The 23,460-nt window shown below is 45.1% G+C and overlaps 1 protein-coding gene across 1 annotated transcript; it reads right to left on the bottom strand.

Annotated features, from left to right (window-relative positions):
* Window positions 1–13: 13 nt before the first annotated feature.
* On the bottom strand, window positions 14–23,329 carry NRSN1 (neurensin 1). The gene is made up of 4 exons (XM_056132328.1): window positions 23,171–23,329; window positions 21,335–21,402; window positions 15,202–15,398; window positions 14–967 (listed from the first exon to the last, which is right to left on the bottom strand). The coding sequence occupies exons 3-4, from the start codon at window positions 15,388–15,390 to the stop codon at window positions 569–571; spliced, it is 588 nt and encodes a 195-aa protein (XP_055988303.1). The 5' UTR covers window positions 15,391–15,398; window positions 21,335–21,402; window positions 23,171–23,329; the 3' UTR covers window positions 14–568.
* Between the last annotated feature and the right edge of the window lie 131 nt (window positions 23,330–23,460).

Here is a 23,460-nt window from a genome sequence, read left to right on the forward strand (position 1 = left end):
AAAGATGTCAAGTTTAGTTTTCTAAATGAGAACCCAGCCTGAGAAAGCAAAGAGATTTAAAATACCGCTACCTCTGGACCCAATCTTAGGACTGTCACCTTAAGCTAGAGTTCAAAGACAAATGTTTGGGTCTGATTCAGGGAGGTCAGTTTTTTTTCTATGGACACACGTGACACTACACAGAGACAGGAGTTGGGGTGGGGCAGCACCACACAGGAAAGATCGGGAACCAAAACTAGATCAGAAAAGAAATCATGGCAGCCACTGGGAGGCTGGTGTACGTCGGGGAGCACTTTCCAACACTACGTAGAAAGACACTGTGTCACAATGGATTGGGAGAGTTCCAGAGGGCTCCCGGGGACAGACAGAAACACCCCTACAAGCATCTAGGTGTGTGCACACAGGTGGACATGTGGCACGGACCTGCCACAACCCCCCCAAACCAGGCAAGTGTGAGATGCCCTACTGAGCAGTTCCTGGCCCTTCCCTCTCCTTGTGTCCAAGCCTGTCCTGTGCTATGCTGGCCGTGCGTGTGGGTCAGAGAGGGAGGTGGGGGCTGGAGAAGGGTTCAGGTGGCCGATACAGGCTGGACATTTTGCACCTTGGACAAAGTGACGGGGATCTTCGTTTCTCCTGGCCCTGGCGCTCGTGTCACGGGCTGGGTGTGCACCTTCGTGTCTGCGATGCGTTCCTTGAACTTCTGCTGCAGGAATTTTTCTTCTTTGGAGTAACTTTTGGCAAATACCGACATGAGCAGGCACCCCGCCATGGACGTGCCCCCAACGCAGAAGAGGACAGCTCCCGCTAGCTTGCACAGGTCTAGGGCACTGTTGAACTGGACAGCGTGGGTGTCTACCACCACAAAATCGGCCTCGCCAAAAGCTTCGATTTTGGGGGGCACAAGAAAGCCCACTGCCAGAACAGTCAATCCGAGCATCACGAAGATTGAGCCAGAGATGAGTCCGACCTGGAGAAACACAACAGAGCAAGAGAAGAAGCAAAACTTCAGTTCTGGATGGGAGATGTATGCTGAAAGTGGGCAAATGACCAAACCCGATGGCTTCTCAGTATCTGTATTGCAAACCACAGTGTGTGTGTGTGTGTGTGTGTGTGTGTGTGTGTGTATGAGAGAGAGAGAGAGAGAGAGAGAAAGAGACAGAGAGAGACAGAGAGAGACAGAAAGACAGAGAGAAAGGGAGAGAAGGACAGAGGGAGAGAGAGGAGGGGAGAGAGAGGGAGAGAGGAGAGGTGCCTACCATAGAGGCAGGCTGGGTGGGGGGTGGCAGGAGGGCTACAGGGCATATTGGTAGTGGGAAATGTATGCTGGTAGAGGGGCAAGTGTTGGAACACTATCCGACTGAAACTCGATCATGAAAGCTTTGTAGCTATATCTCACAGTGAATAGGGAAAACTAGCACCTTCAGTTCTCCCTGAATCCTCCAAGACAGAGCTTGTTTCCCCCCCCACCCCCCCGGAGAAAAGTGAATTTTTCAAGTCACTCCAAATTTGTGTGAGACATCAACATTATTTTCTCATTAAAAAAAAAGTTGAACATGATTGCCATTCAATGCCTCTCTTGCAAAACACAGTACCCAAAAGAAGAGAGAGAGAACAAGGGGGAATGCCCTGCCACAGAGGCAGGGTGGGACGGGGGGGATGGGGGGTGGGGGGGATGCTGGGACCCGTGATGGTGGAGGATGGGCACTGGTGGAGGGATAGGTACTTGATCATTGTATAACTGAAACCCAAGCACAAAAATTTATAAGTCTATAACTGTACCTCATGGTGTTTCATTAATTAAAAAAAAAGTTGAAGACCAGAGATGTAGTACAGATGGCAAGGCCTTTGTCTTCTTCCCACTGACCCTGGTTTCAATCCCCAGCACCACATAGGTTTGAAACATTGTATGACTGAAACACAATCATGAACAACTTTGTAAAGTTCTATCTCAAGGTGATTCAATTAAAAAAAAAAAAGAGTAACATGATCATCAAAGTGCCTGGACTCACACACTGAAAAGTAATGCAACAAGGAGCTGAAAATGGAAACTAATATACCCTCTGGTGGTTTAAGTTCAGAAATTCAAAATGAATTAATTGAGCTGTGAATTCCAGAAACTGCCAACTAATACTTGAATCATAAAGAAAACCTGCTCATTTAAAATAAGTATAAAACTAAAGTGACAATTAATTTTAATATAGAAAAAGTATTTAAGACATTCTCATTGTTAATTTCCCCACGCCATATATTAAGTGATCACTGATAATAGTAAATAGCTCCTAGTTGTGAGGAGTAAATAAAACCAAATAATTATAAGTAGCTATTACTATGACTCCTGTTTGGAAACATAACTCTGGTAAAATTATGCTGTCAGGGCAACATTACAACAGTCACTCAGCAGTTGGAATAAAGAACAGCTAAAACTGATACTTACCTTGAAAAGTTTTAAATTTACTCCTGTTTATAATTATTTTTACTTAAAAATAAGAGGTTTGTGAAATAACCAACACATAATACCACTTAATCTCAAATATTTGGAGTATATTAACTTAACTGATTTATTATTAAATTGCAAGATCATGTATTGATTAGGAAGATTTGTATATTGAAAGGAGAGTATATTCACAAGTCTGTCACCCGTGAGAAAAGAACTGAATGTCTATTGCTAGTGAACAACTTTTAGGATTAAGGCATAGTACTTCATATGTTTTCACTTAATCCTTAACATATCATGGTCCAAAATGATCAGTTGGTGTGAACTGGGTGCTAACCTGGGTCTGTGTAGCTTTTTTTTTTATTAATTTTTTTTAAACAAAGTTAGCATAGCGGGTAGGGCATTTGCCTTGCACATAGCCAACATGGCCAACCTGAGTTCGATTCTTCTGCCTCTCTCGGAGAGCCTGGCAAGCTACCGAGAGTATCTTGCCCACACGGCAAAGCCTGGCCAGCTACCCGTGATATAGTTGATATGCCAAACAGTATATCAATTGTGACAGTAACAATTGTCACAATGGAGACATTACTGGGCCCGCTCAAGCAAATCGATGAACAACAGAGGACAATGCAGTGCAGGGGCTAGAGCGATAGCACAGTCGGTATCGATATAATACCATTTGCCTTGCAAGTGGCCGACCTGGGTTCGATTCCCAGCATCCCATATGGTCCCCTGAGCACCGCCAGGAGTAACTCCTGAGTGCAAAGCCAGGAGGTAACCCCTGTGCATTGCCGGGTGTGACCCCCCAAAAAATGTTTCCTTAGAAGAAAGTTAGTGAAAATTGTTGTATCTCAACATGGAGACATTAAGCGTTTCTATAATAAATTACTAAGATATTGTTACAGATTAAGCCATCTGTGTTTATATTTTGTTAAGTGAGATTGGTTTCTTTTTACATTTCTATGTTACCTCTAAATCCAGCTTCCCACATTAATTTTTCTACTTCAGCAAGTACTGTTTTATGTATTGCTGCTTCTATTACTACTACTACTACTACTACTACTACTACTACTACTACAACTATTACTACCACTAGAGCAGAGTTCTCGTCATCATATATAAGCAGGTTTTCTTTAGGTAGCATTGTAAAGGAACTGAAAAACAAATGAAAGAAAGTCAATATTATATTTTCTGGGAAAAAATCTATCTATTCTACAGAAGAAATAAGTATTTCAGGCAAAACTGGATTGTAAAAAAAAATAGCAGCTGGGAGGCTTTCTATATTTTTCTAAAATGGTGACAAATTTACCTTTGAAAACAAATTATAACCTTTTCCAAAATGACTCACATCGGAAAATTCTAAATGTGTAAACTAACTTAAATATCTATGGTGACATGCTTTCATGCCACTAAATTACCTCCTCTTTCAAGAACTGGCACCAATTCTTAGAGATTGAGGACAGCAAGTGTATCCATCTGACTGAGATTCTTAAGAACAACCAGTCCAAACAGTGCTGTCTTCTGCTTCTATCTTGTTCCCAACCCCTGCCCCCCACCACAGGGGCTCATTCTAGCCTTGGGCTCAGTAAGAATTCCCAGCAGGCTGAAACCACCAGGATGCTGAGTATGGGGCCAGGTGATTGACTCTCTGAGTGGTCTGGCCCTCATCTGAGCAGTGCTTTGTAGATTAAAAATTCACTCTAGGAATAGGCGTCAGAAGCTAAAAAACAAACCGTGCATTGCAGATGGCAGAGCTCCTGTTTCCTTCAACAGCTAGAAATTTCCTGGACTTACCAAGTCTTCCCCCTGTCCTAATTATATCAGAGTTTCAGAGAGAAACTTGTGATCTGTTGGAGGGGATCATCACTACTGTATAGTCAACCCCAAAGTTTCTGCAAGTGCCACCAATGCCAATGACCCTCTCCAAGAGATGCATGTAGAACAACACATCAGGGATGAGGGGTATGAAGATGCAATCAAAAGATGAGAAGTGGGCATCTGTAATCTGGTACCGTGTAGGAATAAATTGTGTGTGTGTGGAGGGGGTGTTGCCATATACTTTCATAAAAGTTGACTCAGGATACTACTTCTTCTCCTTCTCCTTCTCCTTCTCCTTCTCCTTCTCCTTCTCCTTCTCCTTCTCCTTCTCCTTCTTCCTTCTTCCTTCTTCCTTCTTCCTCCTCCTCCTCCTCCTCCTCCTCCTCCTCCTCCTCCTCCTCCTCCTCCTCCTCCTCCTCCTCCTTCTTCTTCTTCTTCTTCTTCTTCTTCTTCTTCTTCTTCTTCTTCTTCTTCTTCTTCTTCTTCTTCTTCTTCTTCTTCCTTCTCTTCCTCCTCCTCCTCCTCCTCCTTCTTTTTTCTTCTTCTTTTTTTGCTTTTTGAGTCATACCCGGTGCTGTACAGGGGTTACTCCGGCTCATACACTCAGGCATTACTCCTGGTGGTGCTTGGGGGACCATATGGGATGCTGGGAATTCAACCCGGGTTGGCCGCATGCAAGGCAAATGTCGCTGTGCTATCACTCCAGCCCCTCAGGACCACCTTCTTCTTCCTTCCTTCCTCCTCCTCCTCCTCCTCCTTCTTCTTCTTCGTGAAACATCATGAGGTACAGTTGAAGACTTACAAATTTTTGTGCTTGGGTTTCAGTTATACAATGATCGAGTACCCATCCCTCCACCAGTGCCCATTCTCCACCGCCACTAATCCCAGTATCCCTCCCACCCCCCATCCCCCTATCCCACCGTGCCTCTGTGGCAGGGCATTCCATTTTTTTTTATTAGTGAAGCACCATGGGGTACAGTTGTAGATTTACAAATCTTTGTGCTTGGGTTTCGGTCATACAATGATCAAATACCCATCCCTCCACCAGTGCCCATTTTCCACCACCATGGATAATATCCCCTCTCATCCCCCCGCTCCCACCTTGCCTCTGTGGCAGGGAATTCCCTTTTGTTCTCTCTCTCCTTTTGGGTGTTGTGGTCTGCAAAAGAGGCATTGAGTGGCAAACATGTTCAGTCCATAGTCTACTTTAAATATGCATCTCCCCTCCTGGGAGGATCCTCCAACACCCTTTATTTGGTGCTCCCTTCTCTATCTGAACTGCCCTTTCCCCTAGAATACCCGGCTAGCCTCTAAGCTATGGAGTAATCCTCCTGGTGTTGATCTCAGCTATTCTTGGGTATTAATCTCATATTTTGTTACTTTAGGGCATTCCATTTTGTTCTCTCTCTCCTTTTGGGTGCTGTGGTTTGCAAAAGAGGAATTGAGTGGCAATCATGTTCGGTCTATAGTCTACTTTCAGCATGCATCTCCCATCCTGGGTGGATCTTCCCAACACCCTTTATTTGGTCTTCCCTTCTCTATCTGAGCTGCCTTTACTCCTAGCCTGTGCGGCTGGCCTCTAAGCCATGGAGTAAAACAGGCTACTGTTCTAAGTTGAGATATATCTCAGTTTGAAGGAAAAGGGCTCTATTAAAAGATGCACAGTCGGGGCCATGTAAGGGTTTATGACAGCAGAACAGTCCTGTCTGAGGCCATCAAGGAGAGAAGGACTGTTCCAGATGAGGGTTCTTCCCCAGGGAAATTAGAGAAGCCTAAGGCTGCAGGATTAGAGCAACACCAATGATGAGAAACAATTTTTACAGTTGGATACAATGATTTCTGATGACTCATTGACTGTAGGAAGGGTGGATATCTAGCCCCTATGTCAGAAAGGAGGAATGGAAGAACATTGGAAGAACATTTGGAAGAACAACTTGGATACCAGAAATTCTGTGGGTGGGGATTCCAGGTCAGAGAATTTCATTACTTTGACCAGACTCTTTTTTGTTGTAGTACCTCTGTGAATCGGTGGGGTTCAAAAATGCCCCTCAATGCCTCTTTTGCAAACCACAACACCCAAAAGGAGAGAGAGAGAGAACAAAAGGGAGTACCCTGCCACAGAGGCAGGGTGGGATGGGGGGGGATAGGGGGTGGGAGGGATACTGGGACCCGTGGTGGTGGAAAATGGGCACTGGTGGAGGGATGGGTACTTGATCATTCTATAAATGAAACCCAAACACAAAAATTTGTAAGTCTACAACTGTACCTCATGATGTTTCACTAATACAAAATTAAAAAAATAAAAACCTCTTACTCCAATATGCGGGCAGGAGTGATAGCACAGAGGGTAGGGCATTTACCTTGCACGCAGCTGACCCTCTCAGAGAGCCTGCCAAGCTACTGAGAGTATCCCGCTGGCACGGTGGAGCCTGGCAAGCTTCCCGTGGCGTATTCGATATGCCAAACACAGTAACAAGTCTCACAATGGAGATGTTACTTGTGCCTGCTCGAGCAAATTGATGAACAATAGGAGGACAGTGCTACTCCAATGTGCAAAGGTGGCAGCAATGGCAATACAACTGAACTAGCTGTGTGGAGGCAATGATGACTGTTTGGAGCAAGAATGAGCACGGCAGGGAAACTCTGGATGGAGCCTAATGTGAAAGGAGCTGTCTGGGATGGAGGTAATTCAGAGAAAGTGCATCTAGAGGGCAAACTGGCACTTCTACTTCATCACCCCTAGTGATGCTGCTGGGCCTGCTGCTCAGTCTCCCTCCCACCTTGCAGGATCTGAGCTCTGAAACAACTGGGATGACGTCATCTGCTCCAACTATTGTGCCTTGAAAGGACACTGTCCTTAGGCCATGTAAACATGTTCACTGACATCTTCAAAATTTATTAGTGTCTGAGTTTCTTTCTAATCACTGCATGAAATCAGTCCCATCCGTAGGGCCAAACACGGCCACAATGCTCTTAAAATTCTTCCCTCTAAGGTTACACACAGTGACGTCACCATCTACTCCAATGTGATTTTCTTTCTTATTGGAATAATCTGTAGTCATTGATCTCAGATACTTGTGCTTTCTATAACTCCCGATTATTATCTTTGACTCAACTGCTGCTCTGTCTACCTCTTTAACTACTCTCAATCTGCTTTGGCAGACATCTAAATACTCATTGGTGTTCTCCAATATATCAGGCTAATATACAAGATATATTGAACACTCATAAACTTCAACAACAACAACAACAACAACAACAAAATAATCCCACCCAAAATGGGGAAAATAAATGAAGAGGAACCAACCCCAAGGAAGACATATACATGCTGGTAGGCATATGAAAAGTGTTCATCTTCATTTATTATCAAAGAAATGTAAATCAAAATAATGAGATATTGAGTTCAGCATAAGAGAAAAAACACATGGAGGGTGCGGGATCCCGGAGGAAAAAAAAAAAAGAAAAAACAGGTTCCAAAAAGATCACCCGCAAGTTCCAGATGGAGTAGGTGCCGCATCCCACCTCCCCCAGATGGAACCCCGGTGACCAGAAGCCTCTACAAACACAGCTCGAGTATGCAGGAACGAGGACTTTTTCTCAAATCTGCCGGACTACACCTCCCAGGTAACCTCTGATTCCGGAAGTCATGCCCACAGCCCGCCCCCCAGCGCCATCTTTGAAGAGTTCAGCATAAGAGAAAAAACACATGGAGGGTGCGGGATCCCGGAGGAAAAAAAAAAAAAGAAAAAACAGGTTCCAAAAAGATCACCCGCAAGTTCCAGATGGAGTAGGTGCCGCATCCCACCTCCCCCAGATGGAACCCCGGTGACCAGAAGCCTCTACAAACACAGCTCGAGTATGCGGGAACGAGGACTTTTTCTCAAAACCGCGCGGCCGCGTAAGCGGCCGCGCGACATCTATATACAAAGTGATCAATAAGAAGTAAACCACCCAATCTTTCTCCCTGAAAGTCAGAGTTAAGTTTGGAGCACGGCCACAGCCCCAGAAACACAAGGACTTAATGCAGAACCCAGCAGCTTAGAGCAGAAAAGTGAAAGGACTATGCGTTAATCCAGGCCATCAAGTCTGCCGGAGGGGAAAGGGTGTTGCCCCATTCGCCCTCTCTTCTCTGGAAAGAAGGATGGCGGCCGCATGGGAGCCTTGTGGACAGCAGGTATGAGCCGGGGGTGTGGGGGCGACTAAAACCTCATGGGAAGGGGGGCGTTCCGGTCCGTCCTTCACGCCCTACCGAGGTCACCAGCTGCCCCCCATGAGCGGCTCTCCAGCACGGCCACAGCCCCAGAAGCACAAGGGCTTAATGCAGAACCCAGCAGCTTGGAGCAGAAAAGTGAAAGGACTATGCGTTAATCCAGGCCATCAAGTCTGCCCAGAGGGGAAAGGGTGTTGCTCCCTTCCGCCCTCCTCCCTCTGGAAAGAAAGATGGCGGCCACATGGGAGCCTTGCGGACAGCAGGTATGAGCCGGGGATGTGGGGGCGACTAAAACCTCATGGGAAGGGGGGCGTTCCGGTCCATCCTTCACGCCCTACCGAGGTCACCAGTCACCCCCCACAAGCGGCTCTCCAGCACAGCCATGGCCCCAGAAGCACAAGGACTTAATGCAGAACCCAGCAGCTTGGAGCAGAAAAGTGAACGGACTATGCGTTGACCCAGGCCATCAAGTCTGCCGGAGGGGAAAGGGTGTTGCCCCATTCGCCCCCTCCTCTCTGGAAAGAAAGATGGCGGCCACATGGGAGCCTTGTGGACAGCAGGTATGAGCCGGGAGTGTGGGGGCGACTAAAACCTCATGGGAAGGGGGGCGTTCCGGTCCGTCCTTCACGCCCTACCGAGGTCACCAGTCACCCCCCACGAGCGGCTCTCCAGCACAGCCACGGCCCCAGAAGCACAAGGACTTAATGCAGAACCCAGCAGCTTGGAGCAGAAAAGTGAACGGACTATGCGTTGACCCAGGCCATCAAGTCTGCCGGAGGGGAAAGGGTGTTGCCCCATTCGCCCTCTCCTCTCTGGAAAGAAAGATGGCGGCCACATGGAAGCCTTGTGGACAGCAGGTATGAGCCGGGAGTGTGGGGGCGACTAAAACCTCATGGGAAGGGGGGCGTTCCGGTCCGTCCTTCACGCCCTACCGAGGTCACCAGTTGCCCCCCACGAGCGGCTCTCCAGCACGGCCACAGCCCCAGAAGCACAAGGGCTTAATGCAGAACCCAGCAGCTTGGAGCAGAAAAGTGAAAGGACTATGCGTTAATCCAGGCCATCAAGTCTGCCCAGAGGGGAAAGGGTGTTGCTCCCTTCCACCCTCCTCCCTCTGGAAAGAAAGATGGCGGCCACATGGGAGCCTTGTGGACAGCAGGTATGAGCCGGGGGTGTGGGGGCGACTAAAACCTCATGGGAAGGGGGGCGTTCCGGTCCGTCCTTCACGCCCTACCGAGGTCACCAGTCACCCCCCACGAGCGGCTCTCCAGCACAGCCACGGCCCCAGAAGCACAAGGACTTAATGCAGAACCCAGCAGCTTGGAGCAGAAAAGTGAATGGACTATGCGTTGACCCAGGCCATCAAGTCTGCCGGAGGGGAAAGGGTGTTGCCCCATTCGCCCTCTCCTCTCTGGAAAGAAAGATGGTGGCCACATGGGAGCCTTGTGGACAGCAGGTATGAGCCGGGAGTGTGGGGGCGACTAAAACCTCATGGGAAGGGGGGCGTTCCGGTCCGTCCTTCACGCCCTACCGAGGTCACCAGTTGCCCCCCACGAGCGGCTCTCCAGCACGGCCACGGCCCCAGAAGCACAAGGACTTAATGCAGAACCCAGCAGCTTGGAGCAGAAAAGTGAACGGACTATGCGTTGACCCAGGCCATCAAGTCTGCCGGAGGGGAAAGGGTGTTGCCCCATTCGCCCTCTCCTCTCTGGAAAGAAAGATGGCGGCCACATGGGAGCCTTGTGGACAGCAGGTATGAGCCGGGGGAGTGGGGGTGACTAAAACCTCATGGGTCGGGGGGCGTTCCGGTCCGTCCTTCACGCCCTACCGAGGTCACAAGTCGCCCCCTGCGAGCGGCTCTCCAGCACGGCCATGGCCCCAGAAGCACAAGGACTTAATGCAGAACCCAGCAGCTTGGAGCAGAAAAGTGAACGGACTATGCGTTGACCCAGGCCATCAAGTCTGCCGGAGGGGAAAGGGTGTTGCCCCATTCGCCCTCTCCTCTCTGGAAAGAAAGATGGCGGCCACATGGGTGCCTTGTGGACAGCAGGTATGAGCCGGGAGTGTGGGGGCGACTAAAACCTCATGGGAAGGGGGGCGTTTCGCTCCGCCCTTCACGCCCTACCGAGGCCACCGGTTGCCCCCCGCGAGCAGCTCTCCAGCACGGCCACGACTCCAGAACACAGAAACCAGTTTCTTAACTATCTGACTTTCAGTAGAAATACTTCCAGGGTCAATAGGTAAAATAGCAGAAATCCAAAACCAACATTTAATTCTTTAACCCAGCTGTAGAAAGCAAATCACTTCACAATGCTTTTTCAGCATGTCTGATTTGGGGGGGGGGGTAAACTCTAAATAATAGTGGTGAATCTTTTATTGAAACAATGAATCTAATCAAAGCAGATAGAGTGTTAACTAGAATTCATCTGCCTCACAGGGACGGGGAGGGGTGGGGGGTGGGGTTTTATTGGGGTTCTTCATGGTAAAAAATAAGTATTGGTAAAGGGAAATGTGTTTGATATTTGCATTACTGAGACATAAACCTGAAAGCTTTGTAACCTTTCCCACAGTGATTCAATAAATAAATAAATAAATTAAAAAAATAAATAAATAAATCTCATTACGTGAAAAAAAAAATAATGAGATATTGTCTCACGCCAGTGAGAATGGCATTTATCAAAAAGACTGGAAACAACCGGTACTGGCTGATTTCATTATGTGTGTGTGTGTGTGTGTGTGTGTGTGGTAACACATCTCTACACATACATATATGTACACACAACAGGTATCTATACTTATGTATTTTTAGTGCGCTTGCACATTCATAAATAACATATCCATGTGATCTTAAGTTCATGGGAACATTTATAATATCTTGAATGCCAGTGGCATATTAGACACCTGGCACAATAGATCTGTCAGGCAAATATTTGTTTTTTGACACATTGGGAAGCAACCACCCACATATCTGAGTAAATATAAGATGAGCCAAACTGCCAAACTTGGCTTTGTATTTCATTGGTCTAGGCAAGTAGGGATTCATTCATTAGAGACAACATTTATACAGGGCAAGGATCTGACTTGGCCAACTATAATTATAATTTATAACATGGGACATAAGTCCAATTCTAAATTAACACAGGCTTTCAGCAATCCATATTAACAATTATGTTACAAAATATTTTAAAGCAGATTTTCAGTTTTATTTCTATTTCAACATTCACTATTCTGTAAGGCATCTGGTTCTGTAAGGCATCTGGTAATAGTAACATGCACAGAATGTACCACATATTATTCTTAGATTTTTATAAATACTATCCTCTTTAATTTTCCTAATATTCTCTGGTACTATATATATGTATGTATATGCCAGATTAGTTGTGTATATATGTGACTAGTATTTATCTATCTATATGTACATATACATATAGATATGTATGCACTGCATGTTCTTCTAAATGATGTGTCACTATTAGAGGCAATTAGATAAGTAAACCTTTCCAAAGATACAGAGCTATGAAATGGAAGAGCTGAGATTTGAACCCATGTAATCTGACAATAGGATTTTCTTCATAATTATTGAATTGCATTGCCACTTGTAAAATTACAATGCCAACAATTTCAAGTTTATATTAATATGAGCACTGTAGCATTAAAGCACTGTCCTCCCATTGTTCATCGATTTGCTCGAGCAGGCACCAGTAACGTCTCCATTGTGAGACTTGTTACTATTTTTGGCATATCGAATATTCCATGTGTAGCTTGCCAGGCTTTGCTGTGCGGGTGAGATACTCTCAGTATCTTGCTGGGCTCTCTGAGAGGGGTGGAAGAATTGAACCCAGGACGGCTGCGTGCAAGGCAAATACTCTACCCATTGCGCTATCTCTTCAGCTCATCAAAAAATTCTGGGATCTCATGATAAAGTTGGGGATAATCACAAATCCCCAAGATGGAATTCTTATTAGCTGCGGGGACCTGAGGCATTATGTAAGGGTGTATTTTTTCAGGATCACTTCTGAATGCTTATCCTTGATTTCCAAATGTTAGCCAATTCTATGTCCTAGGATTTCATTGAGTCTCATGCTTTCTATTCATTTTGTATGCTGATAGCTTGCAATCTATGACAAATAAAACAGGCAAATAGTGTTAAATATATTTTTTGGACCTCCCTTACACTGTTGGGGGGCCCAACTGGTGATTTTTGGCCAACCTGGGTGGAAGTTGAAGGCAAAGTCTGTTCTGTCCATGTGGTGACATTCCATGGGCCAACTGGGCAGTGTTCAAGGGCTTCTTGGACACTCCCTGGACATGCTCAGGAGCACAGGGTGCCAGGGATCAAACTGGGGTCAGTTGCACCTGGGGCATGAGCCTTTACTCCTGTGAGACTCTGAACCTGTATAAAGTGGCTAAAACAAACTCTCAGTTCCCCATCTATTCTATTGCTCTCTTAGAGTGCTCTATTGCGTCGGATTATAATACCACTCACTAGATAGCTCAGTCTGCAAGTCTTCATGTCATAGTTGACTCATCTTACTCAGATAATTAAATTGATCCACAAATCCTGAAAGCTTGGCCTTCAAACTGTGGTGTTGCTGACTTGTAGCTCAACTAATACCAGGCAGCTCCAAACCAGCATCACGACCTTCTGTCTAGATACTTTAACCATTTCCTAAAAAATATACCTGCTTTTTGTACTGGTTTTAAAAGGATCTAGGGCTGGAGCAATAGATAGGGCATTTGCCTTACACACAGCTGATTCGGGTTCAATCTCTGGCATCCCATGTGCTACCCCACACATCGCCAGGAGTGATTCCTGAGTGCAGAACCAGGAGTAACCCCTGAGCATTGCTTGGTATGACCCCCCCCAAAAAAAAGATCTAGTTTTCATAAAGTATCCACAATTATCCTGTTATAATGCTAGCTGGATCGTCTTTTTGGCTTACAGTGTTCACAGTGTGCCAACTTCTCTCCAGGCAAAAGTCCTCACTAACTACCATCTAAAGATTCTACAAACACTGGGTCATTCTTCTTAAGACAGTACCCTCCTCTTTTTTTCCATATTCTTTTTTAAAAAAATTTTTTTATTAGTGAAACACCATGAGGTACAGTTATAGACTTATAAATTTTTGTGCTTGGGTTTCAGTTATACAATGATCAAGTACCCATCCCTCCACCAGTGCCCATCCTCCACCACCACGGGTCCAGGCATCTCTCCCACCACCCATCCCCCCCATCCCACCCTGCCTCTGTGGCAGAGCATTCCCCCTTGTTCTCTCTTCTTTTGGGTAGACAGTACCCTCCTCTTTCCCTCTCAATTCACTCCAGTCGAACTGAAAGTCTTGCTCATTTTCAAACACAACTTGTTCCCTTTTCAGACCTTTGGTCTTGCAAATCTCTCAGCCTAGAATGACCGTCAGAGAGACAAGAGACAAGCTTTCTGATCGGCGACCTCAGTTCATCCTGTCATTTGTTCAAATGTCACTGCCTCTAGGTTTCTACCATCAGCACCTCTCAATGCCAGGCCTCTGTCACTCCTGATCTTTTTATCCTGACAGATGTCTTCATGGCACTTGTCACTGTGATACACTGTAGGCTGTTGTTTGTTTACGGGCTGTCATTTGTGACACACACTAAGTTCCATGAGGGTGATATTTTCTTTCTCCTTTTTGGCCACTTCACCACTTCAATCTCTGGCATTTTGGGACCTTGGGACACAGGATAGTTGCTCCCTAATTACATGCTAAATGGCTGAGCAAGTTGCAGAATAAGGTCTCTTTATTTACAGAACCCAAGACTCAGCTTCATGTTATTGATTCTGGTGAATGACAAGCTGGTATTCTAAGCATTATGTCTCCCCATGAGCTCTCTCCCAGTTTTCAATTTAAATTTATTCTGGGGGCTCTCAGGAGGTCCTCTAGAGGCTCAAGAGGCCAGGGGGCCTCACTTGCATATCTAAACTAGTTGGGCCTGTGATTCAATGCAAGTGCTCTAGGATGTAATGCTGCTTGGACCCAGTGATGCCAGGATACCCACGTGGTGCTGGGTGACTTCAAGCTTATCCTGGTGGTGCTCACAGACATGCAAGGCTGCACCCAGTGATGTGGTGCTGGGAATAGAACCTGAGTCAGGAGCTTGCTACATTTGTGCCCTAACCACCCTATATGGATAGGACCCCAATTTTTAATAATTGTAATCTGTCAAACTACAGCACTGAGACTGTCAGAAAGGCTAAAAGCAAATAATAATTCGCCTATGCATGAGTCATAATTGGTGAGCTGAGCAGCATACCAAAAACACTGACAAGAATGATAATTATTGATGGCCAACACTGATTGATGATTAACCTGCAAATTGACAATGGTGCTGTGTTGAGAGGCTTTCTTTTCTTTCTTTTTTCTTTTTGGGTCAGACCCAGCGATGCACAGGGGTTACTCCTGGCTTATGCACTCAGGAATTACTCCTGGCAGTGCTCAGGGGACCATATGGGATGCTTGAATTGAACCCGGGTCGACCACATGCAAGGCAAACACCCTATCCACTGTGCTATTGCTCCAGCCCAGAGAGTCTTTCTTTACTGTTAGGTTTATAGTCTCCTTACAACTGGGAAGACAGCTAGACTAAACACTGCTAAGGGTGAGGTACACTCAGAATGCCAAACCTGTCAGCTACTGCTCCCAGGCAGTATTTGCCATATTCAGAAGCTCTTCCACAGCCCGAGTTAAAAGCAGTTTCCTTTACTTACCTTCCAGAATACAGAGCTCCACCTGTTAGGTGATCTCTGGATCTGGAAATCATCCTCATACTCCCAGATGGAGGTGGTGCAGTCCTCATAAAACTGGTGCAGGTAGGACCGGACTCCGTAGCGCTGGTAGCCGCCCTCCGAAGCCGCCTGCACTTGCTTGGACCCACAGACATGGCTGCAAGATCTCATCCTTCCAGCTGCAATGACAGTGTCCTCAGGTAAGTACCCGGGCTCTGATTTCAGGAGGGTAAGAACCAGTCCAAGTAATGCCAGCCTATTGGAAGTCTTTTCATTTTTTTGGTAGTTTGGGTCATAAATGGGTAGGGTACAAGAGACCATATGTGGTGCTGGGGTTTGAACTCTCTTGGCCATGTGCAAGGCAGGCGTCTAACTTCTGCCCTGTTTCTAAGTCCCCACGAACTCTTCTTATACAAAAAGACACAAATAATGGCCTTCCTTCTTTATCTATTAAAAGTAACATTGATATATAGCATCATAAGATTTCAGGTATATATCATTATAAATTCACATTATATACTATATTATAAATAAATATATATATACACTAAATAAGTACATTTAATTCATCACTAAAAAGACCATTTTCATCCTTCAGTGTACAGATACTCCCTTTTACTTGATTTCACTCATTCCCTTCTGGTAACTGTTAATTTAATCTTGTGATCTAAAAGTTCATTTCTGTTTAATTTAGATGAATACTCTGTAGATAAGTTTATATTATTGCAAATTGCAGGAGTAAATCCTTTTATTTTAACTGAACAGTATGCTTTTGTGTATGTACACACACTATATATATGTGTATAAATGAATACTATATATAACCATATATATAATACATAAATATATATATATATATATAAATTTACCCTATTATATTATCTTCTGTAATCTGTTGATGAGCACTAACATTGTTTCTAACTGTGAAAAACACTCTGATAAATAGGGGAATGATATATTTCTTCTGAATTGAAGTTTTCATATTTCTCATCTAATTTTTCTGGAAAAATCTTTTGAAAACTTCCTGTGCCAGTACCCAGATGTGATTTCATTTGGTATTATACTAAGCAGATGATTAATAAGACCCTATTACTTGTCTCTATACATAGGTAGAGTCATTTTCAAGCTACTTTGTTTGAATTCCAGTTCTTTAAAATTTGACATGTTAACAAAACTTCAGTTAAGGGGAGATGAGATTAGCATTACTAATTATGCTTTGTCACTGAAGAAACTGAGGCATAGAAAAATCATCTGCTGAAGTTTATCCTGTGAGTCAGGGAGCCGGAGATAGATGACAAGCCACTAAGCAGGAGTATGGACTGAATCATAAACTTGCATAAATAGAACAAACTTATATAAGTATCATTTTTGGGTTTCTAAAAAGCAGCTAAGATGTTAGCATTAAAAAAAAGAAAAAAGTAGGGGCTGGAGTGATAGCACAGTGAGTAAGGCATTTGCCTTGCATGCGACAAACCCGGGTTTGATTCCCAGCATCCCATATGGTCCCCAAAGCACCGTCAGGAGTACTTCCTGAGTGCATGAGCCAGGAGTAACCCCAATGTAATGCTGGGTGTGACCTGCTCCCCCAAAAAATAGGACTGAAACTTAAAAAGAAAAAACTCCCCCATAGCAAGAATCAGTTATTTTCCTGCGATGCTAGACTGTTCTTTCTCAGGACTGAGCTCCGAGGCAGTGCGGGACAGTGTCATGGTTAGTATTCATGCCCTTCACAGCTTGTTTCCAGCACATTAGGTTAAGTGTTTCTGCTTTATAAGATCAGACTCGGTAGTCCAACTTTGTTAAACACAAGATGGGTAAAATCCGAAAAGAGAAAGTGTCATAGAACAAATGTGTTTTTAGCTTGAGTGATGAAAGGCCCTACTCCAAGTCAGAATGGATTTTAGTGATGGCAGATCTGTGCCAGAAATGGCATCTCCATGAGCCTTACTTGCTATTCCAGGAGTGCAAAGCTCAAGGACAGAGTCTGCGCAGTCACTTGCTGTCCATAGCATCTCAAGCAAGCACTGGGCCCTCATCCTTCATGTTAGAGGGTTTGGGACTGGAAGAGATGGTAGAGAGGGCACTTGCCTTGCATGCAGCCAATACAGGTTCCATTCCCGGTACCCTGCTTAGTACCCCGAGCTCTTCCAGAGTGACCCCTGAGTGCAGAACCAGGAATAAATCCTGAACACAGCTGGTGTGGCCTCCAGACAAAAAAGCACAACACAAAAAAGCACAACACAAAATAAAAGCACCCAAACATCCTAAGATGGTTGGACAAGATAATTTTCACCTCCTTCCACATAGTTTTCCAGGAGTCATTGGCTGTGAGTCTACAGAATGGGTTGATAATATTTGCTGCAAAAACAACTGGGCAGGCTGGAATGATAGCACAGTGGGTAGGGCATTTGCCTTGCATGTAGCCAACCCAGGTTCAATTCCTCCATCCCTCTCGGAGAGCCTGGCAAGCTACCGAGAGTATCCTGCCTGCATGGCAGAGTCTGGCAAGCTCCCTGTGGCATATTCAATATGCTCAAAACAGTAACAAGTCTCACAGTGGAGATGTTACTGTTGCCTGCTAGAGCAAATTGATGAACAGAGGACAGTGCTGCAGTACTAAACAACTGGGCTTACCAATTTCCCACTTCTACCATTATCCTTAGCGGTAGGGCGTTTGCCTTGTACGCAGCCAACATGGCCGAGTTCGATTCCTCTGCCCCTCTTGGAGAGCCCGGCAAGCTACCGAGAGTATCTTGCCCGCACGGCAGAGCCTGGCAAGCTCCCCGTGACGTATTCGATATGTCAGACACAGTAACAACAAAGTCTCCAATGGAGATGTTACTGGGCCCGCTCGAGCAAAATGATGAACAACGGGAGGGCCTTTTATTCTAAATCCTAATTACAGAGTATTATTTTATTTATAGTTCGGTATTGTAAAGCTTCTGTTTCTTTTATTATCTACATTTTAAATTGTTACTGTATTTAAGATAACATTCTCACAATAGCGTTTATGATTATGGTCTTGATGTACAGTTACTAAGCCCCCCCCCCCCCCCACCACTAACATGACCCATGCCCCTCACCCACGCCCCTGTGGGACCTTTAGTTCACCTCCTTATTCCCCTCCCCTCCGCCATCTTGGTGAAGATTCTGCTTAAAGGCACATAAAAGCTGCTAGTTAGGCGAGTTATTTGGCATTAAGTATACCAAATGGCTGCACACAGTTTCTTTAACAGATTACTTCTGGTATCAACTATGTCGCCTAAAAATAGTAGTCCCAAATTTAACATGACTGCTGCTTTGGTTGCTGTTAACCTCTCTCTGAGAGGGACGGAGGAGTTGAACCTGGGTTGGCCACATGCAAGGCAAACGCCCTACCTGCTGTGCTATCGCTCCAGTCTGCCCAGTTGTTTATGCAGCAAATACTATTAACCCATTCTGTAGACTCACAGCCAATGACTCCTGGAAAACTATCTGGAAGGACGTGAAAATTATCTTGTCCAACCATCGTAGGATGTTTGGGTGCTTTTATTTTGTGTTGTGCTTTTGTCTAGGTAGGTCTTAGAGATTTCATTGCTTTTTCCAAATATATATCTTGTTGGAATTGAACCCTAAAGGAGAACGGCCCTGTAAAAAACATGCATTTTGCGTGTACCAGATCTCTCTGTAGTGAAGTCCCCATGAAAAAACATCGCAGCTCTTTGGAATCTACTTGGTTGACTGATAGCCCCAGTATCACAGAAAGAATACATGAGGCCATTTTATGGTTTCTTTAAAAGTTGCCAATTATTTCTAATAAACTAGGGTTGAGAAGAAAGAGGAAGTAGGTCAAAGGGCTTGATTTCATCTCTTCTTTTCTCTTTTAAAAAGCTATCTTAGCATTTATTTGATGAGTAAGGTTCTGTCAGAATCCTAATGTTGGCATTTGAATATCCACGTTAACAGCAACCAAAGCAGCAGTCATGTTAAATTTGTGACTCCTGTCAGGAGTCTAATTCAGGAGGACACTTTTTTTCCCCTCCCAAAGAGTAATCCTTAACATTCTAGGAAGTGTGTTAATAGGGACAAGGGATATAAATGAAAATACTTGTATTGTACTTTTGTTGGTTTGGAGTCATGTTCAGTGCTGTTCAGGTGTTGCCAGGGATCGATCCTGGGCCATGATGTGTAAGGCTAGTGCAGCCCACCCGGGATTGTATGCAGTTGAGCCATGTGCTGCTCATTTTGTCAACAGTCCCCTGGCGTTGTGGCCTCCTGGTTTCCAGTGTGGCCAGCAGGACTGAGCACAAGCCACATGTGTGTCTGGGAATTTGGTCAGACGTCTGAACGGGAAGTTGTTTTCATTTTCCCAGAAAGACATTCAACATGCTGAGAGAGGAAGAGTCACCTGCACTGTTGCTTCTTTTATTTACCAGTTTGCCTTGGAGGTACAGTTATGCACTGAGTGTTCATTTCTTTACAGCGTGTCTATTGAACCCCAAAGACCCCCTGGATGGAGAATTTCTGAACTCATTCTAGATTCTTTCGAGAGGCTCACTACAGTCAGCATATTAAATACTGCTTATCTCCCACTCTGTTCCCTTGACCGGGTTCGCTTCTCTTTATAGCATTTGTTCTGATTTGCTGCTTTGTCCTGTGGCTTTTTTGTTTAGAGACTTCCAGACTGTGTGCAGAGTAGACTGTAAGCTTCTGGAAGACAGGGGCATCTCAGGTCCATCACCTTCATCTCAAGCACTTTGAAACCTTTTGGTATGGATTCACTTGTGTTGATGGGGGTGATAACTTGGGTGGTCATTCATTTTATTACTATTTTATTTTGGTTTCATTGATTTTATTTATTTATGCCATACCCAGCAGTGTCAGGGCTTACTCCTGGCTCTACACTCAGGGCTCACTCATGGCGGTGCTCAGGGGACCCTGTGGGGTGTCTGGGATTGAATCTGAGTCAGCCATGTGCAAAGCAAACGCCTTCCTTGCTGTACTATGTCTCCAGGTCCTGTTTTGATACTTGAAAGCCCAAATTATTCTCTAGGTCATGGGAGACAATGGCTTCAAATATTCCTGGTCTGCCAAGGAAGCTTCTTAAAGGGAGAAATACGCACAAAGCAATCAGGGCAACAAAACAGGCACCAAAACCAAGTATTTGCAAAGGGGGTTTGGGGGGGAGGTAATACAATTGCTTAGATTCCCTTGAACAATCGTCATATTATGCAATCAAATTCATTTATGTGCTATTATGAGCTCTATGTGTAACAATACATTATAGTAGCCATTTGTTGGAAATTTAATTTTGAGCCTAATGTAGTTACTATTTATCTCACTTGAAAAATGTTCAGAGCTATGAAAACAGAAGTTAAGTTTTTCTGCCTCATGAAACTCCAAGAACACCGATGATATTGTTTTTTCTTCCTGGTCTTCTGGAGAGAAGAGAGGCAGAAATTTGAGGTACAAAAAAGATGAGTGTTTTCTCCTGGCTGTAGGTGTGAGTCACTTGTGAAGCCAAGCACAGGCTCTGTTATGTTTATTCTCTTTGAAATATCATTCAATATTTTTGCACCGCTTTTCTCTGCCATAGCCTCGTTCTGAGATAATGAGTGAAGATCCCATCCCTCCCTCTCAGAGCACTCTCCATAGGGCCAGCGAGGCAAGTTTTAGTCACCTGGCCCCTTCAGGCCCTTGGCCAACACCAAACCAAAAGGTCAAGTCACATTAAAGACTTAGAGTGGCTCAGGAAGGCCTGGAAGCCTGAGGGAAGTCTTTTCACTTTCAAATTAGGTATTCTGAAATTATGTAAGTATGACCTTAAAATATGAAAATGTGTTTCTAGCTTATTTCAGAGATTATTTTTTATTTTCCTGGAGCACTGAGATTAAGACTCCATATTAAATGCTCTTTTACATCCTCTAAATTAGCAGCTAAGTAGCCACTTTCATAAATTGAAAAGGGGGCAATGATAAACAATTACTTTACACTATCATGAACATATAGTCAGTAATGCATGTAGAGTCCACACAAACATGAGAATATGAAAGTCATTCATCTTTTCCTTAAATCTTTTCTTTACAAGCAAACCACAGTTTGCTTTGGCTTTTAGGTGGTAAAATTTGACTCTTACCTTAGATGTTCTCCTTCTTCTTGCTGTTTTCTCCTGGGCCTTTCTTTTCAATGGCACATTTTCCAATCCTATTGAAGGGGGAAAAAAAAATCTCTGCAGCATTTCATCTAGTTAACAAGCTAAATTTCATCAGCTATTCTTAGGACTTGTTAAGAATTATTTTAATGTTGACCAGAAAACCGACAAGGACTCCTTGTTCCAGATCAGAGATAACATTTGAAACCAAAGTACAACATTTTATAAGTTTTTAATGAGTTCTCAGGAGAGTGCAGAGAGCAAATCAGATGGCATACGTGAAAAGGGCTTTGCAAATTATAACATCATATACAAATGCTATTCTTACTTTGATTGTTTAGATTCTAGTGGCCAAAGGTACAGAAAGATTTGTATCTTATAAACTCTAAAACACAGACAATTTGCTTCATTGGCACTGGAGGATTGCTCTGTTTCCTACTGATTCCACTGCTAAACACTTGAATTTTATGATCTTTGCATATTTTTGATCTGCTTACATGCATTTGAAAAAAAAATTTTTGTTTGTTTTAAATGTATTAGTTTCATACTTCTGCCTCCTCTGCACTCAGGGATCACTCCTGGCAGGTTGATTTTTCTCCTATGTCCATTTTCTCCCTATCAGGATCATTTAACTTTCCTTCTGCTTAAGAAAAACAGGTGCCCATGCAAGATTTAATTTAAAAGCCATTGCCTGCTATCAAGCCGTCGGTTTCCTACAGTACTCTCGTTTTGCAAAATAAAATAAGATGAGATAGAATAATGCCTATTTTTCAAGGGGGCAGCAAGAATTCCATCCTTTTGCAGGAGAGCCTGGGGGATTTGAGCTGAGTAAGCTGAGCTGAGACCTGCGCAACTATTTTCAGCATTTTTCAGGTTTACACTGACCATAACCAGACCTTCAAGGCTTATTTCCGTGCTCCCCTCCTCCCAGTTCTATTCTCTCTGTGTGTAAGCATATTTGGGGAAAGAAGCAAAAACTGCTTGGGGATCTTGAACATGGATGAGCCAAAGAAAACATTTCACTATTAGCCTCCTCAGCCCTAGTCACCACCACTAGTCTCTGCAATTAAATTTCCCTTCATTTTCTCGGTCACCTTCTCGCTTTCTTGGTAGGAATCCACTTTCCACTGCCCTTCACAGAAGGGCCTGATCAGGAGCCCAAGAGACCTTGGAAAATACATTTCTGCGCCTGAGCCAAAAATCCAATTCAACCAGCTCCAGCTGTTTAAGTCCAGCTGTTCTCTCAGAGGTCATCACTCTGGGCCCGAGGCCCACCCGTTGCCGTTTCTGCTCAACACAGGTAGATCCTCCACAAACCCTCAAAAACATCTTTACCAAGGCAAGCGAGTAGGAAGGGCCAGTGGGGGTTAAATCCAGCCTGCAGAAGAAATCGAAGCTAATTTATTTTTCCTTTCTGCCAACTCCAAATCTATATGTCCATTCATTTACTCGTACCCAGAGACAACTTTCCTGCTCTGACAAGCCAAGAAACTCTTCAAGCGGTTCCTACCCACCGCCCCGGTTCTTACATAACGCGAACCCCCAAGTCGCTGGAGCACAGAGAGTTGCTTGCCCCTAACGGGGATGTCTCCACAGATTTTTCCACGCGTGGATTTTTGCAGCGATTCGTGCACGCCAGAAAGCATCCCTGGACGAGTGATGCTGTGTGTAGGGGTGTGTATGTGTGTGTGTGTGTGTGTGTGTGTGTGTGTGTGAATATTTGGTGTTTCAAGAGAGAGAGGAAAGGAAGGGAGGCGAGGGGGACCTGGAACCAGGCGAGTGGAGCTCAGGAAGCCGCGCCCCCGGCTCTGCATGCGTTACCTGGCCCCTCTGATGGCCCGACCCGTGGAGCAAGTGCAGCCGGCTAGCCGCAGATCTCTCGCCGGGGTCCCATCGCCTCTGCCTCTGCCGCCGCCGCCGCCGCCGCCGCCGCCGCCGCTCCCGCCGCCGAGCTCAACCTGCGCAGGATTGACAGCCCGGCGGCCGCGCGCCCGCGCAGCCCAGGCCCGCGCGCCCCCGCCGCCGCCGCCGAGCGGCCACGTGCGCGCGCTGCGCGGGCCCGAGCTAGAGGGCGGGGCCGGGGGCGGGGCCGGAACCGCTGGCGCCAGCCC

The sequence above is a fragment of the Sorex fumeus genome, unplaced genomic scaffold (genome assembly GCF_029834395.1).
Source record: "Sorex fumeus unplaced genomic scaffold, SorFum_2.1 ptg000094l, whole genome shotgun sequence".
NCBI classification, from domain to species: Eukaryota; Metazoa; Chordata; class Mammalia; order Eulipotyphla; family Soricidae; genus Sorex; species Sorex fumeus.

What these genes read in the sequence shown, in the direction of transcription:
- NRSN1 (XM_056132328.1), bottom strand. Translation starts at nt 15,390, where the DNA reads ATGAGATCTTGCAGCCATGTCTGTGGGTCCAAGCAAGTGCAGGCGGCT. An exon ending in GGAGCTCTGTATTCTGGAAG is followed by an intron (nt 968 to 15,201) that starts GTAAGTAAAGGA and finishes GTGTTTCTCCAG; the next exon opens with GTCGGACTCATCTCTGGCTC.